At 43.4% G+C, this 22,500-nt stretch overlaps 1 protein-coding gene across 1 annotated transcript in view; it reads right to left on the bottom strand.

The window, feature by feature from the left end:
- Positions 1–22,500, bottom strand: part of sh3kbp1 (SH3-domain kinase binding protein 1) — a gene marked incomplete at its 5' end in the record, with an annotated part of 115,705 nt that overhangs the window by 77,850 nt on the left and 15,355 nt on the right. The window contains one exon of the mRNA XM_080752387.1: positions 4,400–4,557. Coding sequence (XP_080608513.1) covers positions 4,400–4,557 — 158 coding nt within the window. The remainder of the gene's footprint in view (positions 1–4,399; positions 4,558–22,500) is intronic.

Here is a 22,500-nt window from a genome sequence, read left to right as displayed (position 1 = left end):
GGAGACCGTCCCAGCCCGAAGACCGACATTCTAAACTAGCTTAGTTGATGCAGACGGCAGCAGCCTTTTTTCTCATACAATATTGGTGATTTGTTAAGAACAGAGTCATTCCACCATTTTCCAAATGTCTTTATATATAAAAGACATTGTAGCAGCACTGTCCTATCCTATGGGGCGGCACAGCTCAGGGGTAGAGAAACCGTTATTAGAGCACGAAGGGTTCCCAGTTCGAATCCGGGCTCCCCCTGAGTTAATGTCGAAGAGTCCTTGAGCAAGACTCTGAACCCCTAGTTGCTCCCGGTGAGCAGGTTGGTGCCTTGCATGGTTTCCTCCGCCACCGGTGTATGAATGTGTGTGTGAATGGGTGAATGTAATGCACAAAAAGCGCTATATAAATGCACCATTTACCATCCTAATTACCTTATGGAACAAATAAACATCGGAGCCTCTAAATCAGGCAGCAGGCGTACAGGCTGTTATAGCTACAACATTCACACTACGTCTATGATATTATTAGGATATACAAAAGTGTCTGTGAATGGTTTCAACGATCTCCTCCGCTATGCTCTGCTACAGCAGCCACCGCCACACACACACACACACACACACACACACACAGTCACACGGGAGCACACTCACACGCTCAACTGTCTGAAAGTTGCGCAGCAGCAGCAGCAGCAGCAGCAGCGCAGCGATAGTTATGAGCGTGCAGCTTACACAGCAGTGTTGTTTTTGACAACAAATTTTGATTTAGTTTTAGTCATAGTCTTTTGAATAAAATGTAATTTAGTTTTAGTCATAATTTAGTCACCTGAAAAGTGTTAGTTTTAGTCTAATTTTAGTCGACTAAATATCATAAGATTTTTAGCAACTAAATCTTCAGTTGATTTAGTCAACTTTTGGCAGGCCTTGATGGCATCGTAATGACTGATTTTACACTTGGTTGTGTGCTGAAAATAGCAGATCTGCAAGCTCACAACGCGTGACGCGTTGTGAGCTTGTAGATCGGCTATTTTCAGCAAACAACACCTGAGAGCAACCAAACATAAAATGACTCTCTTCTCCACTAGTCCCTCCCTAACGTTTTAGTCTAGTTTTTATTTTGTTGACGAAATTGTCAATATATTTAGTCTTAGTTTAAGTCATCACAGCTTAGTTTTTATTTAGTTTTTATTTCGTTTTCGTCAGTGAAAAAAAACGCAGTCGACAAAACTTTTTCGTCATAGTTTTAGTCGACGAAATCAACACTGTTACACAGTCACAGAGACATCATGATACCGCGCTGCGCTTGCCTACCGGATTATAAAAGCCCGACCCAGCCTGAAACCCGACATATACGTGACAAATTGAGCCCGGCCCTGCTTCATCATCTCTCTCTCAGCTAAGGGGTCCCTGCTCCATCTCTCTCTCAGCTAAGGGGTCCCTGCTTCATCTCTCTCTAAGGGGTCCCTGCTTCATCTCTCTCTCAGCTAAGGGGTCCCTGCTTCATCTCTCTCTCAGCTAAGGGGTCCTCGGTTTGAAAACGTTGAGGACCCCTGAGTCAGTGAAATAGTTAAACCAATAGAGGCTTTTCTTGTTCTGCAGGTTTAAATGTCCTGTGTTGACCTTTACGATGGTGTCAACACGTTACTTCCTCTGCTGGTCGGGGGAGGAAGTGCACACTTCCCTCTGGTCCGCACGCACGCACGCACGCACACACACACACACACACACACACACACACACACACACACACACACACACACACACACACACACACACACACACACACACACAGTTGAACTTTAATCCGTGCAAACATTTAAACCACTTGAACCCTATAGCGTCCCTATTCTGATAGGCCGAAAACAGCAGATCTACAAGCTTGTAGATCGTCTGTTTTTGTTAAAGAGGTTTGGTAATGTAGAGGGGGAAAAAGACCAGACCAAGTACAGTGTCAAAGGTCAGGTTTACTACTTACAGGTTTAAACAGGAATCCATATAAAACATACATTAATGCACTTTAGCCCTATTCTATACCTTGGGTATTTGAAAAGAGCAGATCTACAAGCTCACAACGCCGTAGATGGTCTGTTTTCGGCAAAGAGGTTTTGGTGACGTAGAGGGGACAAAAGACCAGACCAAGTACAGAGTGAAAGGTCCGGTTTAAACAGGAATCCAACATGAACTGATGATAGTGCACAGGGACGTGCAGAGAATGTTAGAGAGGCAGGGGCTGACATTTCTAAAAGGGACTTTTGGTGGAAACATTAAAAATAGCAGACCTCCAAGCTCACAACACGTCGCAGCTGAACTAAGCATGACCAGTAAGACTCCCTAATCGGGAGATAAGCGACCGCCAGGTCGCAGCGTGATTTTAGGGCAAATTCTGATGGTGGCGCTATATGGGACAGATCCATGTTGATGAGATGAGTGTAGACATACTGTGTACCGATTTGCGTGATTTTAGGGCAGAATTTGTAGGAGCAGTGTCCATAAATGTGTTTTGCAAGAATCTGCCTCATGGTGGCGCTAGAAGAGGGCCATGTGAGAATTGAGGGGTGGGGGTTGTGGTTTGGCAGGCAAGGAGTGTGTGTCCAAATTTTGGCATGGATGGGGGCAACGGTGGCGGAGATATGAGAAGGGAAAAAATGTGACGTGTGACTGACAGACTGACAGCCGGTGAACTAATCATAATCAAGTGAATAGTGGAGATGTGGCAAAACAGCATGGATTTCTACACAGAGAGGGCAATTCTTTCAACATAAGATGCTGCATTCAAGTTCAGGAGAGTTTGGACAAGGCAATTCTCTTGAATGCTGCCTTCAGGTATGGCATGGAAAGAGGGGGCGTTTGCATTTCTTTCACCATAGTGAAAACTGCATTCATGGTCTGGAGAGGACACTTTTTAACAGACGGATAAAAGGGCAGGGGCTCAAGCCCCCTTTGATGTCTATGTGTGCACGTGTCTGATAGTGCTGTCAAACAAGTCTATGAAATCTATTAATGTTTAAATAGACTAGCATGCAGCCCTGTGGGACTCCAGTTAGGGCTGTCAAGATTATGACATTTTACACAATGATTATTGTCACTCAAATAATTGCGATTAACAATTTAACAGTGTTTTTGTCGTTGACAATTACATTTCCGTTTGGCTTTTAGGCTTTGAAGTTGCACATGGCAGATATGACACATAACCTAAATATACCAAGAAATGAAGGACATATTTGACAAATTCACACTTTAAAAAGAACATTGATAGTGGAAATAGCCGATCTACAAGCTCACAACGCGCCGTGTGAGCTTGTAGATCTGCTATTTCCACTATTTAAAAAAAAACATATATAAACATGTGTCAACATGGAAACGATTATGACGATTATCACAAAATAATTGCGATTATGTCAAATAATTTTGATTATGTCAAATAATTGCGATTAGACGATTATGCAGACAAGTCCCTCTGATCCGAGTCCAAGTCGAGTAGCAAGTCTCAAGTTTTTCTGTTGTGGGCAAGTTGAGTCAAGTCAAGTCAAGTCAAGTCGAGTCGCGTCGCGTCGAGTCGAGTCACAAGGTTGTTGGTGCCCACTGATCAGTGTTTGGCTGCTTCCGTGCTTGTGCTCTCGCTTTAGTCCCTTAAATGCCTGTCTCCAATCAATCAATCAATCAATGTCACAGTCTGGGCCTGGCCCTTGCCCGTCCCATGTTTCTACCACACTTTGCTCGCCCCCTCCCCTCCTGTGAGTACCTGATTGACAACCTGAACTCCTCCCGGCTCCACAGCTGTGAGCTGTTGCCTGATGACAACTTGTCCAGAGACTATTTAATCATGCTTGTACCTGCTCTCTGTGCTGGATCATTGTATTTCTGTCTGTTCCTCCGTTGGGTGTGTTGTACTGTAGTGTTTGTTTCCTCTGTGTGCTTGTGTTTATGATTTAAGTTAAGTAAAGTCTTCGTTAAGCTGTCCTCCGTGGTTTCCTGCCTTTACTTTGAGTTCTGTATTTGGGTCCTCACCACCGCTACACCAGATCATGACAATCAATCAATCAATCAATAAAAGTGTGAACCTATAGCGTGGCGCTCACGACTGTTTTAGTGAGTGGCGTAGCGTTGACGTTAACGACCGCCCTGCCGGTCATATTAGAATGATATCCGCATGAAAAAAAAAAAACAGCCTACAATGAAAAAACAACAACATGCTACAAGTCGTCCGAGTCAGCGTGTCTCAAGTCGAGTCGAGTCGAGTCGAGTCTGGAGTCATTTGTCTTCCAAGTCAAGTCCAGTCGAGTTTCAAGTTTTTTGCCCTCAAGTCCGAGTCGAGTTGCAAGTTGTCAAATTTGCGACTCGAGTCGAGTCTCTATTGCCTGCGATTATGTAATAATTGTGACAGCCCTAGTGGTGATGATTGACAGCTACTCACCCTGACGAAGTTGTCTGGGAACAGGCCCCGCCTCCCCTGCAGCTCCCCCTCCCACCAGCCGCCGTCGTCCCGACGGATGTTCCTGATGACATCACCCACCGCCAGGCTGAGCTCGTCCTCCTGCTGGGACTCGTAGTCGAACTCCACCACCGCCTCTACTGGAGACAGAGGGAATTACACATCATTAAACTCTACCACCCTCTACTGGAGAGAGAGGGTATTACAACCATTAAAAGGATCCCTGGCTAGTAAGCCATGTAGGCCTTAATATGTTATAATAACCCTCTTTAACCAAAATATACAATTTAAAACACTTAAAATAACTTCCTTTGAGAGAAAAAAGTTAATATTTTCATTGTGTTGCATGACTGCATTGACAAGCAGTGACTGTTATGTGCACTCTTTTGTTTGGCACTGTTTGCTAAGTTATGCTTTGAGTTTAGCTTTTTTGTGTGTCTGTGACGTGTCACTTATGAGCGTTGAATGTTTCGTGGTCACTTTATGTATATATTCTTCTTTTTTTGCAATAGCTTTCGACACTTTATGTTTTATTTATCTTTTTTTGTGCTTGCTCTTTGGACTGTACACTACAGTACTCTTTTTCTTTTTCTTACTTCTCTGTAACTTGTAACCTTAACTGCTGTGCTGCCTCTGGGCAACTGAATTTCCCCCGTGGGATAATAAAGGTATCTATCTAGCTAGCTACTGCCCATCACTCACAACTACAGGGGCAGTCAGGAAACACTGGGTACTAAACTACAAAAAAAAGGCAAAACCAAAAGCACGACAGTGAAACCAAAATACAAGACCACATACAGAAAGGCAACAAGGCCTAAAGACCCAAACTCAAAATACAAGGGCAAAGCCTCAAAGTTCAAAAACTAATAATGTCCAGACTGACAAGAAATAGTGAATCGAAAGTCCAGTGTAATTAGAAGCTCAAATCAAGGATACGTCACTGTTAGACAAGAGAGCTAGGAACTAGAGATGGACCGATTGCAAAATTCTTGGCCAATACCGATCCACCGGTTTTATGAAGGTCTGACCTGCCAAAACCGATTTTTCCGATACCGATTTCTTTAGCTAAGAACTAGAAAATAGGGTTGCTCCAATACCCTTTTTTTCAGGCCAAGTAGGCCTACAAGACATACTTCAATGTGAGTACCAATAAGCTAGAAGAACACTAATGCCAAATCAATCACAATAGTACAATATCCAAAATCACAGACAATATCCAGTCTAATATGACCGTCTGGACTAGGCAGGAGGAAAGCAGGTGACGCATGCTTTTTTTCCCCCTTCTTTTTGGAGACAATGTTGACACAGGATTATGGAATATATCCTTACATTGCAAAGGTAATCAGCACCATCTGTATACTGTAGGCTGCCACTAGGTAGACTGGCTGCTACTTTCTAATGTTTACTTTAGTCACAGGACCAGAGCATCATGCTGTGCAGTGCCATAGACACAATTGGCATAAAACCGGTATTTATGTCACCGATTCGGCCGGTTTGATACCGATTTTTGATATTGGCCGATTCCGATTTCTATCCCTACTTGGAACAAGTCATTAAAGCAGGGACGTGCTGGCCATTGGGAAAAGCGGGACAACTCCCGAACGGCCGGTTCATTGCCGGCCGGTCCAGCCCGGCCATTAGGCAAAAAAATAAAATAAAATGTCGGCCTTCGTTCCATTTTGGGGGCTGGGCGGCCAACAAAGTAAATCGTCACTGTCGGACAGAAACCTTGTATCTCCAAGTTTAAAATGTATACATTTTTTCGCAAAGCAAAGCCCTGCTTCATTATATAAGGCCGTTGCACAAAAGTAGTGAAAACAGCAGATCTACAAGCACACAACGCCTCGCGGAACGCCTCGCACCTGTGCTTGTAGATCGGCTGTTTTCACTAGTTTAAATCATTTTTTAAAATGATAAATACAAAACAAATGGTTTTGGACGTACAAGGTTTCCACCCGACAACGACGAAATATAACTCATGTAATTGGCCCACTGGCTTGTCACTTTGTCATGATCTGAAATGGCAAATCTTTGAGTAGCAGCAGCGCTATAGAGAGAGATCTCTCTCTATAGCGCTGCAATGAGGGCCTCTACAACTCTTTTTCCCGGGCTGGATCAGGTGTAGCCAAAGCTTGCAGTCTTAAAGGTGTATTCAGTGATAATGAAAGTGGCCGGGGGTCTTCTTGTCCCTTACTGGCCTTACAGCGTGGAAATGTTAAATTTCTTATTGATATTTTACACCATTATAATGTTCTCGTTTTGATCATTAGACCCAATCACTGAATATCGGTAGGCCTACGTCTCCAGCTTCAGGATATGTATGATACTGATTTACTACCAGACTGTGGCATTTTATGAGTTCAGTAGTTTACAATCTAGGCATTTAGCAGACGTTCTTAATTCAGACCGACTGTGGTTCTCAAAACCTTTATGTTGACTATCATAACTAAACATCATAACATAACTACGGCCATACTCTACCCTGATTGGTCGAGGACTGGCTGGCCACCTCTGAAAACCAAATCTAGCTATGCTTGTAACACGGGCCATGGTGGAAGTCCTTATATGGTCAGCACACATTCTAGTGAGGAGAATGAATGGAAAATGTACCAATTATATTTTTATTTGAATGAAATACAATCACTGAATATACCTATAAAGTGACAGCTGTACATTCAGTGTCCAGGGTATGCAAGGTCAGAATCTGATTACGTTGCATGGCTCCAAGGGACTGCGAGGAGCGGACTGAGTCTTTACATGTACAGAGTATGATAAGACTGAGTCTTTACATGTACAGTGTATGCTAAGACTGAGTCTTTACATGTACAGAGTATGATAAGACTGAGTCTTTACATGTACAGTATGATAAGACTGAGTCTTTACATGTACAGTATGATAAGACTGAGTCTTTACATGTACAGTATGATCAGACTGAGTCTTTACATGTACAGTATGATAAGACTGAGTCTTTACATGTACAGTATGATAAGACTGAGTCTTTACATGTACAGTATGATAAGACTGAGTCTTTACATGTACAGTATGATAAGACTGAGTCTTTACATGTACAGTATGATAAGACTGAGTCTTTACATGTACAGTATGATAAGACTGAGTCTTTACATGTACAGTGTATGATCAGACTGAGTCTTTACATGTACAGTATGATAAGACTGAGTCTTTACATGTACAGTATGATAAGACTGAGTCTTTACATGTACAGTATGATAAGACTGAGTCTTTACATGTACAGTATGATAAGACTGAGTCTTTACATGTACAGTATGATCAGACTGAGTCTTTACATGTACAGTATGATAAGACTGAGTCTTTACATGTACAGTATGATAAGACTGAGTCTTTACATGTACAGTATGATCAGACTGAGTCTTTACATGTACAGTATGATAAGACTGAGTCTTTACATGTACAGAGTATGCTAAGACTGAGTCTTTACATGTACAGAGTATGATAAGACTGAGTCTTTACATGTACAGTATGATAAGACTGAGTCTTTACATGTACAGAGTATGATAAGACTGAGTCTTTACATGTACAGTATGATAAGACTGAGTCTTTACATGTACAGTATGATAAGACTGAGTCTTTACATGTACAGTATGATAAGACTGAGTCTTTACATGTACAGTATGATAAGACTGAGTCTTTACATGTACAGTGTATGATAAGACTGAGTATTTACATGTACAGTATGATAAGACTGAGTCTTTACATGTACAGAGTATGATAAGACTGAGTCTTTACATGTACAGTATGATAAGACTGAGTCTTTACATGTACAGTATGATAAGACTGAGTATTTACATGTACAGTATGATAAGACTGAGTCTTTACATGTACAGTATGATAAGACTGAGTCTTTACATGTACAGTATGATAAGACTGAGTCTTTACATGTACAGTGTATGATAAGACTGAGTCTTTACATGTACAGTGTATGATAAGACTGAGTCTTTACATGTACAGAGTATGATAAGACTGAGTCTTTACATGTACAGTATGATAAGACTGAGTCTTTACATGTACAGTATGATAAGACTGAGTATTTACATGTACAGTATGATAAGACTGAGTCTTTACATGTACAGTATGATAAGACTGAGTCTTTACATGTACAGTATGATAAGACTGAGTCTTTACATGTACAGTGTATGATAAGACTGAGTCTTTACATGTACAGAGTATGATAAGACTGAGTCTTTACATGTACAGTATCATCAGACTGAGTCTTTACATGTACAGTATCATCAGACTGAGTCTTTACATGTACAGAGTATGATAAGACTGAGAAAGCTTCTGTGTGGGACAGAGATGGGGGGGGGGGGGGGGGGGTGACACACAGCAACGGTCGTCGGGATTGGGACTCGAACCAGGATGACCAGCCTCTAGGTGCCCGGACCGCTAGGGCAGAGGGCCGGCGGGGCCGGTTGGCTCCTCACCGACCGTCGACGTAATGCTCTCCAGATAGAAGACACCCAGACCGGACAGCGTTTTAACGATGGTCGTTAATATGATATTTATGGACTGTAGCAGCTCTGGAGATACAGTATCGCTGCTTAGACAATTACTTCAGCAGACACTACAGTTCACTGGCCACTACGACAATAACACATATGGAGGTGAAAGATAGTGTTCAGTACTTAAAGAGAGAGAGAGAGAGAGAGAGAGAGAGAGAGAGAGAGAGAGAGAGAGAGAGAGAGAGAGAGAGAGAGAGAGAGAGAGGAAGCTTTGTCATGATGTTGAAAACACGGTGCTGCCACAGCAGTCAATCCAAAAAGGATTGTAATAAAATGCAGTGGTTCTCAACTTCTTCAGGCTTTCACCTCCCAAAAATAATCATATTCGTGTAACCGTTCAGCGCTCAAAGCTGAAGCACTGCGTGTGAAATACAGAAGTTACCTCCAGGCTAGGAGGAAGTAGTTCTACCCCAGGAGGAAGTAAATACCAGAGAAAGTCGGAAGCAACTTTCATGTTGAGAAAAACTAGGGGCGAGAGACAGAGAGAGAGAGAGAGAGGGGGGGGGGAGCTTTTTTTTATTTTATTGCGACCGTTAGGTCGCAGTTACTTCTACTCTCATACTATCCAAACCTCCACCGGCTGTGCAGTCCGTTAGTCAGTCACGTCACACTTTTCCCCTGCTCATATCTCCGCCACCGTTGCCCCGATCCATGCCAAACTTTGCACACACACTCCTTGGCTGCCAAACCACTACCTCCACCCCTCATTTCTCACATGGCCCTCTTCTAGCGCCACCATGAGGCCGATACTTGCAAGACACAATTTTGGACACTGCTCCCACAGATTTTGCCCCTAAAATCACGCAAACTGGTACACAGTATCTCTACAGTCATGTCATCAAAATGCATCTGTCCCATCTAGCGCCACCATCTGGACAATTTTTGAATGGTCGCTCATCTCCTGATTAGGGAGTCTTACTTGTATACATTTTTAATCCTCAATTTTGTTACCCATTTTCTTTCACCCAGTGCCAGTTGCCTATGTAATCCTGGGCTCTGCTCTCCCTCTGCCGCGCCTGGGGAGGCAACGGACTGACCTCATGCTTCCTTCTATGCATGAGGAGTCCAAGTTGTTTCTTTTCACCTGACAGGGAGGAGTTTCCCCCGGTTTGGACGTAGCGCGTGGAAGGAACACGTTATTCCAACCAGTTCTTTTCCCCTCCATCAGGCGCCCCGGCTGGCCAGGGGGAGGCATTATTGAGACCAGGATTACTGCATGTTTTTGTGAGGGTATCAACCCTAGGAGACACGGGGAGAACATGCAAACTCCACACAGAAAGGCCCTTTTGCCAACCCCACCTAGGGTGTGGGCGCTGATGATGCGGAGGGAGGAACACGCCCCCAGCACCCACAGCGTCCCCCGGCGGGAATCGAACCCAGGACCTTCTAGCTGTGAGGCGAAGCGCTAACCACTGCGCCACCGTGCCCCCACAGGGTAGAACTTTTGATTGATTGATTGATTGATTGATTGATTGATTGATTGATTGATTGATTGATTGATTGATTGATTGGTTACTTCAGTGTTTTTCAACCTTTTTTCTGCATGGGCACACTTTTCATGTCCCAAGAATCCATGGTCACACCAACATAATACGGGGGTGTAAATATCGTCACTGTCGGGAAGAAACCTTGCATCTCGAAGTTTCAAATTTGTACGTTTCTTCGCAAAGTAAAGCCCTGTTTCATCATACAAGGCTGTCGCACAACAGTAGGGAAAACAGCAGATCTACAAGCACACAACGCCTCGCTGTGCGAGGCGTTGTGTGCTCTACAAGTTGTGTGCTTGTAGACAGTTTGCCCTCCTGGCCCCCAAGCTGTGGAATAAACTCCCTGTCGCACTTAGAACAACGGACTCACTCGCTAGCTTTCACTGTGGACTGAAGACTCACCTTTTCAGACTCCACCTAAACCCTTAGCACTACTGAAACACTCAATGACCATACATGAAGCTAGTTAGCATTTGTTTTTTAGTTTTTTTAGAACTTTGATTATATTGTGTTTTTTTCTAGATAAATATCCATTTGCATTTGTTATATTGCTGTTGATGTTCTGACATAATATCTTGTTTATTATTGGGGCGGGCGGCATAGCTCAGGGGTAGAGAAACTGGTATTAGAGCATGAAGGGTATAAATCCCGAAGGGTTCCCAGTTCGAATCCGGGCTCCCCCTGAGTTAATGTCGAAGGGTCCTTGGGCAAGACTCTGAACCCCTAATTGCCTCTGGTGAGTAGGTTGGTGCCTTGCATGGCTTCCTCCGCCACCGGTGTATGAATGTGTGTGTGAATGGGTGAATGTAATGCACAATCTATGTAAAGCGCTTTGGATTAAAAGCGCTATATAAATTTACCATTTATTGTGATGTTTTATCTGCTTATTGTAAGTCGCTTTGGATTAGGGATCAGGGGAGCCCAAAAGGTAGATGGTGATCTACCAGTAGATCACCAAGGGTGAGCAGGTAGACCACATGACATGCCTCTAAAAATATATCATTAAAATATATAAAGAATATGTCAATATGACATCAAGAAGGGCCTGTCAGCTCCCTTCATGGCTTCTAAAGTAGGCAAACCTCCAATGCAATGCTTTGTTCAAGAGTCAGTAGCATTACAAAGAACCCCAAAACCTACCACTTCCATACAGAATGGGATGAAGACATTTCTCCCAGTATTTACCATTTATTTCCCCCTTACAGTCTCACGTCAAAAAAGTGTGGGCACCCCTGCTCTAGATAGATCTGTCTGTCTGACACAGTGAACCAAGTGACTTAAAACGGTCTGGGGGTGAAAGCCTGAGTAGACGTTCAAATGACCCTCAAACGTGTTTGAAAGCGATGAGCGGCACGCTCCTATAAACCCTTTAAGTGGTAAAAAGATGAGTGGCTCGGTCACATAAATCCCACCGCGTTTCCGTTTGACTCACAGCGTAAACAATGAACCACTCCAGGAAGTGGCTGTGTGTGTGTGTGTGTGTGTGTGTGTGTGTGTGTGTGTGTGCGTGCGTGTGTGTGTGTGTGTGTGTGCGTGCGTGCGTGCGTGCGTGCGTGCGTGTGCGTGTGCGTGCATGTGTGCGTTTGTGCGTGTACATGTGTGTGTGTAGCAGCTACAGTACAACTATGATTGTGTTGGCAGAAATACCGTACTGCAGCCATAAGTGTTGATAATAAATAATAGCTCACATTTATACAGCAGCTTTTATAAGTGGCCTTACATGCAGAAAAGGAAGAAACTGACTTTATTAAGAAATCAATAAGAGGTTAAGTGTTGCAGAGACATTTTAACTGTAGCCTCAGTCTACAGGGAAAAGCTGTCCTGAAGAGGTATTGAAGTTATTGTACTTTTACCCATGATAAACATTAAATCATATCCATGATATCATACATATTAAGCCATTTAGGCCTCAACGCAAATCTGTGTCACGTTTTGCTATTGAAAAATATCAGATATACGAGCTTGTAGATCTGCTATTTCTGAAAAATCATGAACAATCTTGTGCAAGTCTTTGAATATTTTTGATCCGATTCTATAAGTGTCTTCTAAATCCTTCTTCTAAATCAGTGGTTCTCAAAACTTTTCATGTCAAGGACCCCCAAAATTACATGTATTTGGCTGCGGACCCCCATCTCAAAATATGTTGATCCAGGGACCACCCAGAAGGAAATATTTGATTTACAGATGTTCGCTTTTAAAGAGATGTTTAAATTAGGGGTGGGCGATAAGGAAAAATACAATATCACAATATTTTCCCAAGCTGTTGCACGATAACGATTTTATCACGATTCTTTTTTCACGTTGGTTTTTATGGTTATTTTTTAAGTTACTTGACAAAAACTAGACTCTCTGGGTTCCTTTTGGGAGGTCTAAATTGAACTTTACAAGTATGTAACTCTGACAGTATACAAATGAAACCAAATGGACCCTTACGGGGTCCATTTGGTTTCATGTGTATACTGTCAGAGTTAAGTGGAGACCTTGACATTTTAAAGTTTGAGAACTACTGATTTAGACCAAAATGCAGGTTTAAATGGATTCTGCAATGAATCTCTGTATTAACAATTAAACAGGATTTTTTATAAGGCTCCCTCAATTGTATCACGATGTATAAGATATCTCTGGAGATATCGTATACCGTGGAGACATTGTATCGTCTCAACGATATTTATCACCATATCACCCACCCCTAGTTCAAATTCAGTTTTTTTTTTTCAAAAATAGCAGATCTTTAAGCTCACAGCCGCGCTGTGAGCTTGTAGAACTGAAGTTTTTCAATAGTTAAAGCACAAAAAAAAATTCTAGGCCTAAATGGGTTAAACCAAACCGTGATAACATGTTCATAAAATCATAACCATGACATCATGTACATAAAGCATAATAACTATCACCACCTAGAATATCGTCTCCACTCCTAATTCCTCAACACCATTTACTACGGGTCCATTTGGTCCCATGTGTACACTCTCAGAGTTACAGAGCTGTAAGGGTCCATTTGGTTCCATTTGTACACTCTCAGAGTTACAGAGCTGTAAGGGTCCATTTGGTTCCATTTGTACACTCTCAGAGTTACAGAGCTGTAAGGGTCCATTTGGTTCCATGTGTACACTCTCAGAGTTACAGAGCTGTAAGGGTCCATTTGGTTCCATGTGTACACTCAGCTAAATGGGTGTTATCAGCCGCTAGAGTCGGTGTCCCATTAACTTTACATTACAGGGGGAAAAAAAGTGATGACTCATCACTTTTCATCACTAAACCATAGTCTTGTGGGGCCAAGTTTTAGCCCAAGGAATGTATTTTACTAGGTCGGCCGGCTACGCCGGCCTCCCCTCTAGGTCGCCGCGTTGCATCTATAGGAGTAGATATTCGTCGAAAAAAGTTTTTTGAGAAAAAAAAGTTTTTTGAGAAAAAAAAAGTTTTTTGAGAAAAAAAAAGTTTTTTGAGAAAAAAAAGTTTTTTGAGAAAAAAAAGTTTTTTGAGAAAAAAAAGTTTTTTGAGAAAAAAGTTTTTTGAGAAAAAAGGTTTTTTGAGAAAAAAGTTTGAGAAAAAAAAGTTGAGAAAAAAAATTTTTTTTGAGAAAAAAAAATGTTTGAGAAAAAAAAATTGAGAAAAAAAAAATTTGAGAAAAAAAAATTGAGAAAAAAAGAATATTTGAGAAAAAAGAATTTGAGAAAAAAAAATTGAAAAAAAAAAAAAAGTTTTGAAAAAAATAAAAAATAAAACGTATTGGTGATGCGATGACGTGGTGTATACGGATGTTACTGCGATTGAGGTGAAAGAGAAAAGTGGAAAGTTGTGAGCTAACTATTAGCTATTTGTGTGTGTGTGTGTGTGTGTGTGTGTGTGTGTGTGTGTGTGTGTGTGTGTGTGTGTGTGTGTGTTCTGGCTACGCCCCCCTCGGTTGAAATTGGATCCGCCGGTCCCATAGCTGGGAATACGAGCCAATCACCGGTCACCATGGCAACGGGGGGCCAATGATAGAGTTATGGGCGGTTTTATTCCGTTCTACCGACATCTGCTCTCCCTACATCTGATCTACCTATGAGTTGAAATGGATGTAAAGGGGGCGTGAATGGGCTTGGAAGTGGGATGCGGCAATAGGAGGAATGTAATAATAGATGCAAAACAGATGTTTGCAATGGATTCAGAATCATGACAAACCCCTAGTTTGACCCCTCATATGTTACTTAAAGCAGATTATTCTTTTTGCTTTTTTTCCATGTAAGTTGATGGGATCCCGTTTTGGCGACGTATCGTTAAGGCGAAGTGTACTAACATGGGAAAATGTACGAACGGGGTCTCCTACCGTACTGATAGGGCGAAAAGCTAATTTACATTCATTTCCGTCACATCACTCACTGTGGGGCGGAATAGCTGTGGGGCGGAATAGCTCAGGGGTAGAGAAACCGTTATTAGAGCACGAAGGGTTCCCGAATGGTTCCCAGTTCAAATCCGGGCTCCCCCTGAGTTAATGTAGAAGGGTCCTTGGAACCCCACATTGCTCCCGGTGAGCAGGTTGGTGCCTTGCATGGTTTCCTCCGCCACCGGTGTATGAATGTGTGCGTGAATGGGTGAATGTAATGCACAATCTTTGTAAAGCGCTTTGGATAAAAGCGCTATATAAATGCACCATTTACCATTTTACTCAAGTAAATCCTGGCTTTTATACTTCTTCATCGTGGCATGTTCCATGACAAAAGTGGCTGACAAAAGTGGCTGATCTACAAGCTCACAACGCCTCGCATCCGCGACGCGTTGTGAGCTTGTAGATCTGCTATTTTCCAGGCGCAGAAACTTGCAGAATGAATGAGCTAGTCACTGTGTCAGACGTCCAGCGCAGCGCACAATATTATTTGTATTATTTAATAATCAACGTAGCCTATTGAAACACTTTCACAAGCCACAGTGTGGCTTAATATTCACATTAAGGGTAACAAGCAGGCACACTGCATGCACTGCACATTATTTAGTCTCGCGTAGCCAGACAACTATTCCACAATCTCTGAATGCTATATAGAGTCTGGAACGGCAGCTCCCGAACGGCGAGTATCGGAAGTAGCCGCTGCTGCACTGAACTGTAGTCCCATTGGAAACATAACAGAAACACAATAGCTCAGACAAAGTCATTCGAGTTATGGGTGTATAGTTTAAGAAAACGTTTGAAAACATCATGGAGGTAACACCAACAACACCAGAGAAAGACGAAATAAAGCCCCCAAAAATAAAGAAAGGAGACATAACGCTTCCAGTAGGACATGTTGCTGTCTTGTGAGCTTGGAGGTCGGCTATTTCCGGTGCTTGACACCACACTGAACTAAGCATAATCAAGTCAATACTGGAGATGTGGCGTAACGGCATGGATTTCGAGAGGGCAATTCTTTCAACATAAGATGTTGCATTCAAGTTCAGGAGAGTTTGGACAAGGCAATTCTCTTGAATGCTGCCTTCAGGTATGGCATGGAAAGAGGAGGCATTTGCATTTCTTTCACCATAGTAAAAACTGCATTCATGGTCTGGAGAGGACACTTTTTAGTTTACAGACGGATAAAAGGGGACGGGGCTCAAGCCCCCTTTGATGTCTATGTGTGCACATCCCAGGCTACTACTCCGTTGCGCGCCGGACTCAGTTGACCTGGACCGGTGCTGAATATAGCAGATCTACAAGCTTGCAGCGTGTCACCAACGTGACGCGCTGCGAGCCTGTAGATCTGCTATTCACAGCAGCCAGGCAACTAAAAATCACACCCGTGTGAACTGAGCGGTGGTCGTGGAGGCTGTGCAACAGCACTACTGGGTGGGTGCAGCGGGGTTAGTGTGCTTTACAATGCTGTAGTTTCTTCACACACTGTAATTTATTTGACCCTAAAACATTCAGTTTGTTAATAATAATAATAATACTTGACCACACATGCTGACCCACCCTTCCCCCCTGTGTGTGTGTGTGTGTGTGTGTGTGTGTGTGTGTGTGTGTGTGTGTGTGTGTGTGTGTGTGTGGACGGACGGCCGGACGGCCGGACGGACGGATACCCACACACACGGCCACGTATAGGAGACGGTGTGACCACCGCTCAAAAAGTATATAAATATAGGCTTGTGTTTTTGCGGCTACAACACACAGGCTACTAACAGCGCTCTCTCTCTGTCTCTCTCTCTCTCTCTCTCCCTCTCTCTCTCTCTCTCTCCCTCTCTCCCCCCAGTGGGCAGAGAGAGAGAGGCAGAGTCACATTCATTACGCACGCTGCTACGTTCCACACACCCACGCACGGATGTGTGTTTTTTTTTCTCTCAATGGCTGAACAGAACTGAAAAAGGAAGCTCACACTCACAGCACAGCAGAGACAAACAGATGATGGTGTGAGACACTGAATGTGACATAGCTCTGTTTACACTAGGCCTGAAATGGTGTCATTTTAGGGGCAAGGCATGCACTTGGCCTTTGGTGTAGGGGTGGGCGATATGGTGATAAATATAGTTGAGATGATACAATGTCTCCACGATATGCCTTTTCAGAGGTATCGTATTTATCGTGATACAATTGAGGGAGCCTTGTTAAAAGAAATCCTGTTTAATCGTTAATACAGAGATTCATTGCAGAATTCAATTAAAACCAGCATTTTGGTCTAAATCAGTAGTTCTCAAACTTTACAATGTCAAGGTCTCCACTTAACTCTGACAGTATACAAATGGAAACAAATGGACCCGTAAGGGTCCATTTGGTTTCATTTGCATACTGTCAGAGTTACATACTTGTAAAGTTCAATTTAGACCTCCAAAAAGGAACCCAGAGAGTCTAGTTTTTGTCAAGTAACTTGAAAAAATGACCATAAAAACCAACGTGAAAAAGAATCGTGATAACATTGTGTAGCCTAAAACAAGATTTTTAGTCCATTGAAAGAAAATGTTGAATTTAAGGGTTATGGATGATAACCTAATCTGCAGTGAAATAGATACATTATGGTATTTTACAATCTGATCCATGCTCAGTCCTGCACCAATCAAAGTCACTGGATTGGTTTAAAGATGGGGACTCGGGGGAGTTAAGATTTCAGAATCTCAACAAAAGACACCGGTGTCTACATGACAAGAAAGAGACACTGGTGTCTACATGACAAGAAAGAGACACTGGTGTCTACATGACAAGAAAGACACTGGTGTCTACATGACAAGAAAGAGACACTGGTGTCTACATGACAAGAAAGACACTGGTGTCTACATGACAAGAAAGAGACACTGGTGTCTACATGACAAGAAAGACACCGGTGCCTACATGACAAGAAAGAGACACTGGTGTCTACATGACAAGAAAGACACTGGTGTCTACATGACAAGAAAGACACTGGTGTCTACATGACAAGAAAGAGACACTGGTGTCTACATGACAAGAAAGAGACACTGGCGTCTACATGACAAGAAAGAGACACTGGTGTCTACATGGCAAGAAAGAGACACTGGTGTCTACATGACAAGAAAGAGACAGAGGAGAAAGTGGTACAGTCAGCTGGGCATTAAGGCCACTGTGGTCTCAGGTCATGCCATTGGTTTGAGGGGCATTAAGGCCACTGTGGTCTCAGGTCATGCCATTGGTTTGAGGGGCATTAAGGCCACTGTGGCCTCAGGTCATGCCATTGGTTTGAGGGGCATTAAGGCCACTGTGGTCTCAGGTCATGCCATTGGTTTGAGGGGCATTAAGGCCACTGTGGTCTCAGGTCATGCCATTGGTTTGAGGGGCATTAAGGCCACTGTGGTCTCAGGTCATGTCATTGGTTTGAGGGGCATTAAGGCCACTGTGGTCTCAGGTCATGCCATTGGTTTGAGGGGCATTAAGGCCACTGTGGTCTCAGGTCATGCCATTGGTTTGAGGGGCATTAAGGCCACTGTGGTCTCAGGCCATGCCATTGGTTTGAGGGGCATTAAGGCCACTGTGGTCTCAGGTCATGCCATTGGTTTGAGGGGCATTAAGGCCACTGTGGTCTCAGGCCATGCCATTGGTTTGAGGGGCATTAAGGCCACTGTGGTCTCAGGTCATGCCATTGGTTTGAGGGGCATTAAGGCCACTGTGGTCTCAGGTCATGCCATTGGTTTGAGGGGCATTAAGGCCACTGTGGTCTCAGGCCATGCCATTGGTTTGAGGGGCATTAAGGCCACTGTGGTCTCAGGCCATGCCATTGGTTTGAGGGGCATTAAGGCCACTGTGGTCTCAGGTCATGCCATTGGTTTAAGGGGCACAAGGCCAAACTGAGGGGCAACGACGGCCATGGCCTCCATGAAATTCCTGCCATGATATATATATGTTCTGTTTACACAATGCTGTACCCCTCCAACTGTATATATGTTCTGTTTACACAATGCTGTACCCCTCCAACGGTATATATGTTCTGTTTACACAATGCTGTACCCCTCCAACGGTATATATGTTCTGTTTACACAATGCTGTACCTCCAACTGTATATATGTTCTATTTACACAATGCTGTACCTCCAACTGTATATATGTTCTATTTACACAATGCTGTACCTCCAACTGTATATATTATGTTCTGTTTACACAATGCTGTACCTCCAACTGTATATATGTTCTGTTTACACAATGCTGTACCTCCAACTGTATATATGTTCTGTTTACACAATGCTGTACCTCCAACTGTATATATGTTCTGTTTACACAATGCTGTACCTCCAACTGTATATATGTTCTGTTTACACAATGCTGTACCTCCAAATGTATATATGTTCTGTTTACACAATGCTGTACCTCCAACTGTATATTATGTTCCCCTTTTTTTCAACTGTTTTCTTTTTCTTTTCTTTTTTCTTTTTTTATCCCACAATTTTGTAACCCATTTTCACCCAGTGCCAATTGCCTATGTAATCCTGGGCTCTGCTCTCCCTCTGCCGCGCCTGGGGAGACAACGGACTGACCTCATGCTTCCTTCTTAGCATGAGGAGTCCACGTCGCTTCTTTTCACCTGACAGGGGGGATTTCCCCGGTTTGGACGTAGCGCGTGGAAGGAACACGTTATTCCAACCAGTTCCTTTCCCCTCCATCAGGCACCCCGGCTGGCCAGGGGGAGGCAGTATAGAGACCAGGATTACTGCTTACTGTTTTTGTGAGGGTATCAACCCTAGGCGACACGGGGAGAACATGCAAACCCCACACATGCCAAACTTTCAACTGTTTTCATTACATTTTGACACTTGCTTTGGCAACGTAAACGTATGTTTTCTCATGCCAATAAAGCTGCTTTGAATTGAAAATGGAATGAATGCATGTAGGCCTGCGTGTGTGTGTGTGTGTGTGTGTGTGTGTGTGTGTGCGTGCGTGCGTGCGTGCGTGTGTGTGTGCTCGCGCTGTGGCTGCAGATGCACCAGCAACCATGCATGTGCACACACATTTACAGGTATCATGCATGCATGAATGGCTGTAAAAATATGTGCGTGCACGCAACCCCTCTCTCTCTCTCTCTCTGTGTCTCTCTCCCACGCGTGCACGGACCATACACAACATGCACATCTGGACTGGCCTTAACAAAACGTCCAGATGTTGTGCGTGTGCGCGTGGAGAAACGCAACGCCCACTGAAGAGCCAAAATATCACACACTACCGGGTAGATCTCCTCTCCTCTCCTCTCCTCTCCTCTCCCCTCCTCTCCTCTCCTCTCCTCTCCTCTCCTCTCCTCTCCTCTCCTCCCATCTCTCTCTCCTCCCCTCCCCTCCCCTCCTCTCCTCCCCACCCACCTCCTCTCCTCTCCTCTCCTCCCCACCCACCTCCTCTCCTCTCCTCTTCCTCTCCTCTCCTCTCCTCTCCTCTCCTCTCCTCTCCTCTCCTCTCCTCCCCCAAACAATACCAAAACAACGGGTCAAATCTTACCCATTATAGGCAGCTTGTCTGTGATGGTCCCCGGACCCCCGGTAGATCAGCGGTTCCCCCAGCGGTAGAAAGAGGCACTTGAACTGCGGCGAGTATAAAATCCACGGTTTGTAGTGTTGGCTTGCTTGGACCACCAGAACCAGAACCACACCACCACCGGTCCGTCGCGACGCCCTCTATCCGTCAGAGAGTCGCCCCAGAGCGGCTACAGACCCGAGCTCTGAGCCGCTGAATCCTAGTCTGTAGGAGGAACCACCATGGTTGCTTCCTCTAACGGCTAACTGTCACTGAATCTACACACACTGTCTATGTCCTCTATCTATCTGCCTCTCTCTCTCTCTCTCTCTCTCTCTCTCTCTCTCTCTACACACACTGTCTATGTCTCTCTATCTATCTGCCTCTCTCTCTCTCTCTCTCTCTCTCTCTCTCTCTCTCTCTCTCTCTCTCTCTCTCTCTACACACACTGTCTATGTCTCTCTATCTATCTGCCTCTCTCTCTCTCTCTCTCTCTCTCTCTCTCTCTCTCTCTCTCTCTCTCTCTCTCTCTACACACACTGTCTATGTCTCTCTATCTATCTGCCTCTCTCTCTCTCTCTCTCTCTCTCTCTCTCACTCTCTCTCTCTCTCTCTCTCTCTCTCTCTACACACACTGTCTATGTCTCTCTATCTGCCTCTCTCTCTCTAGAGGTGGGACGTTCGTGAACGAACCGAGTCTCCTGATTGGCCCTTTGAAATGAACGATATGATTCGGTTCAGGGCTCTTCAAGGTAGCCAGAAAACTCGCCCTCTTTCAAAGTCGCCCCAAACTCGTTTCTCAACGGGTCTGTGGCCTTAAGCCAGATGCAGAATAGACTAAAATCTAATCTTTGCTTCTGGGGGTCCCTGGAACAACATATTTTGTGATGGGGGTCCGTAGCCAAATACATATCATTCTGGGGGTCCTTCACATGACAAGGTTTGAGAAACACTGATGGCAACATTTTTTTTTTTTTCCAGAAAATTGTTATGATTTAGAAGACATTTTTTTGGCCGTGGACCCCCATCTCAAAATATTTTGTTCCACGGATGGACCCCTATTGCAAACCTTTTTGTTCCAGGGACCCCCAGAAGCACAGATTTGATTTTAGTCTAATCTGCATCTAGCTTAAGGCCACAGACCCGTTGGGAAACAAGTTTGGGGCGACTTTTCTGGTATTCCTTTTCAAAGTGGGTGACGGGGCACCCTGGGGTGCCGCGACAGCAGTCCAGGGATGCCGCGAGATCATTTGATAATATTTGGAATTTGTTTGGACACTTGAAGAAATATTTAGTATCATTTTAAACTTGAAGTACAAAGTTATTTTCAGTCAGTTCTAACCAAAATGGCTGTTATCTCAACGTTTTCCTCACAACATAATCACTAAAATATCGTCACTGTCGGGCAGAAACATCGTATCTCCCAAGTTTCAAATGTGTACCTCTTTTGGTAAAGCAAAGCCCTGCTTCATCATACAAGACTGTCGCACAAAACTAGTGAAAACAGCCGATCTACAAGCACACAACACCTCGTGGTGCGAGGCGTTGTGTGCTTGTAGATCTGCTGTTTTCACTAGTTTAGTACATTTTATAGATGATAAGATAAATATAAAACGAACGGTTTTGGACATACAAGGTTTCCACCCGACAACGATGATATGCTATAAATATAAGGTGAAAATTATAATGTAGGGGTGCCTCGGATTAAAAAAATATATATTTATGGGGTGATCTGAGACAAAAAGGTTTAATGAACAGTGGTGGGGAAAAATACTCAATTTCTTTACTTAAGTAAAAATATCAATACTGCAATCAAGTAGAAGTTTGGAATGTTAATGTATTTGAGTAAAAGTTTGGAATGTTAATGTATTTGAGTAAAAGTTAAAAAAGTATTGTTATCAAAATGTACTTAAAGTACCTATATTAGAACATACTCATTATGCAGAATGTCCTGTTTCACAGGTTTTCCAATGAGTAAAATGTAGAAAAATCATTTGAAAACAGCAGATCTACAAGCTCACAATGCATCGCGTTGCGACGCATTGTGAGCTTGTATATCTACTATTTTCAAATGGCAGGATTGTATCCGAAATAAATGTATATAGGGTTGAAGTTATTTCATTTGTAATTATAATCAAAATCTACAAAGTAACTAGAATGAGCCAGTCTTTTGAAC

This window comes from Nannobrachium achirus (genome assembly GCF_963921795.1).
Source record: "Nannobrachium achirus genome assembly, chromosome: 21".
Taxonomy (NCBI): Eukaryota; Metazoa; Chordata; class Actinopteri; order Myctophiformes; family Myctophidae; genus Nannobrachium; species Nannobrachium achirus.
The sequence above is the reverse complement of the archived record's forward strand: the minus strand, read 5'-3'. Positions and strand labels throughout refer to the sequence as shown.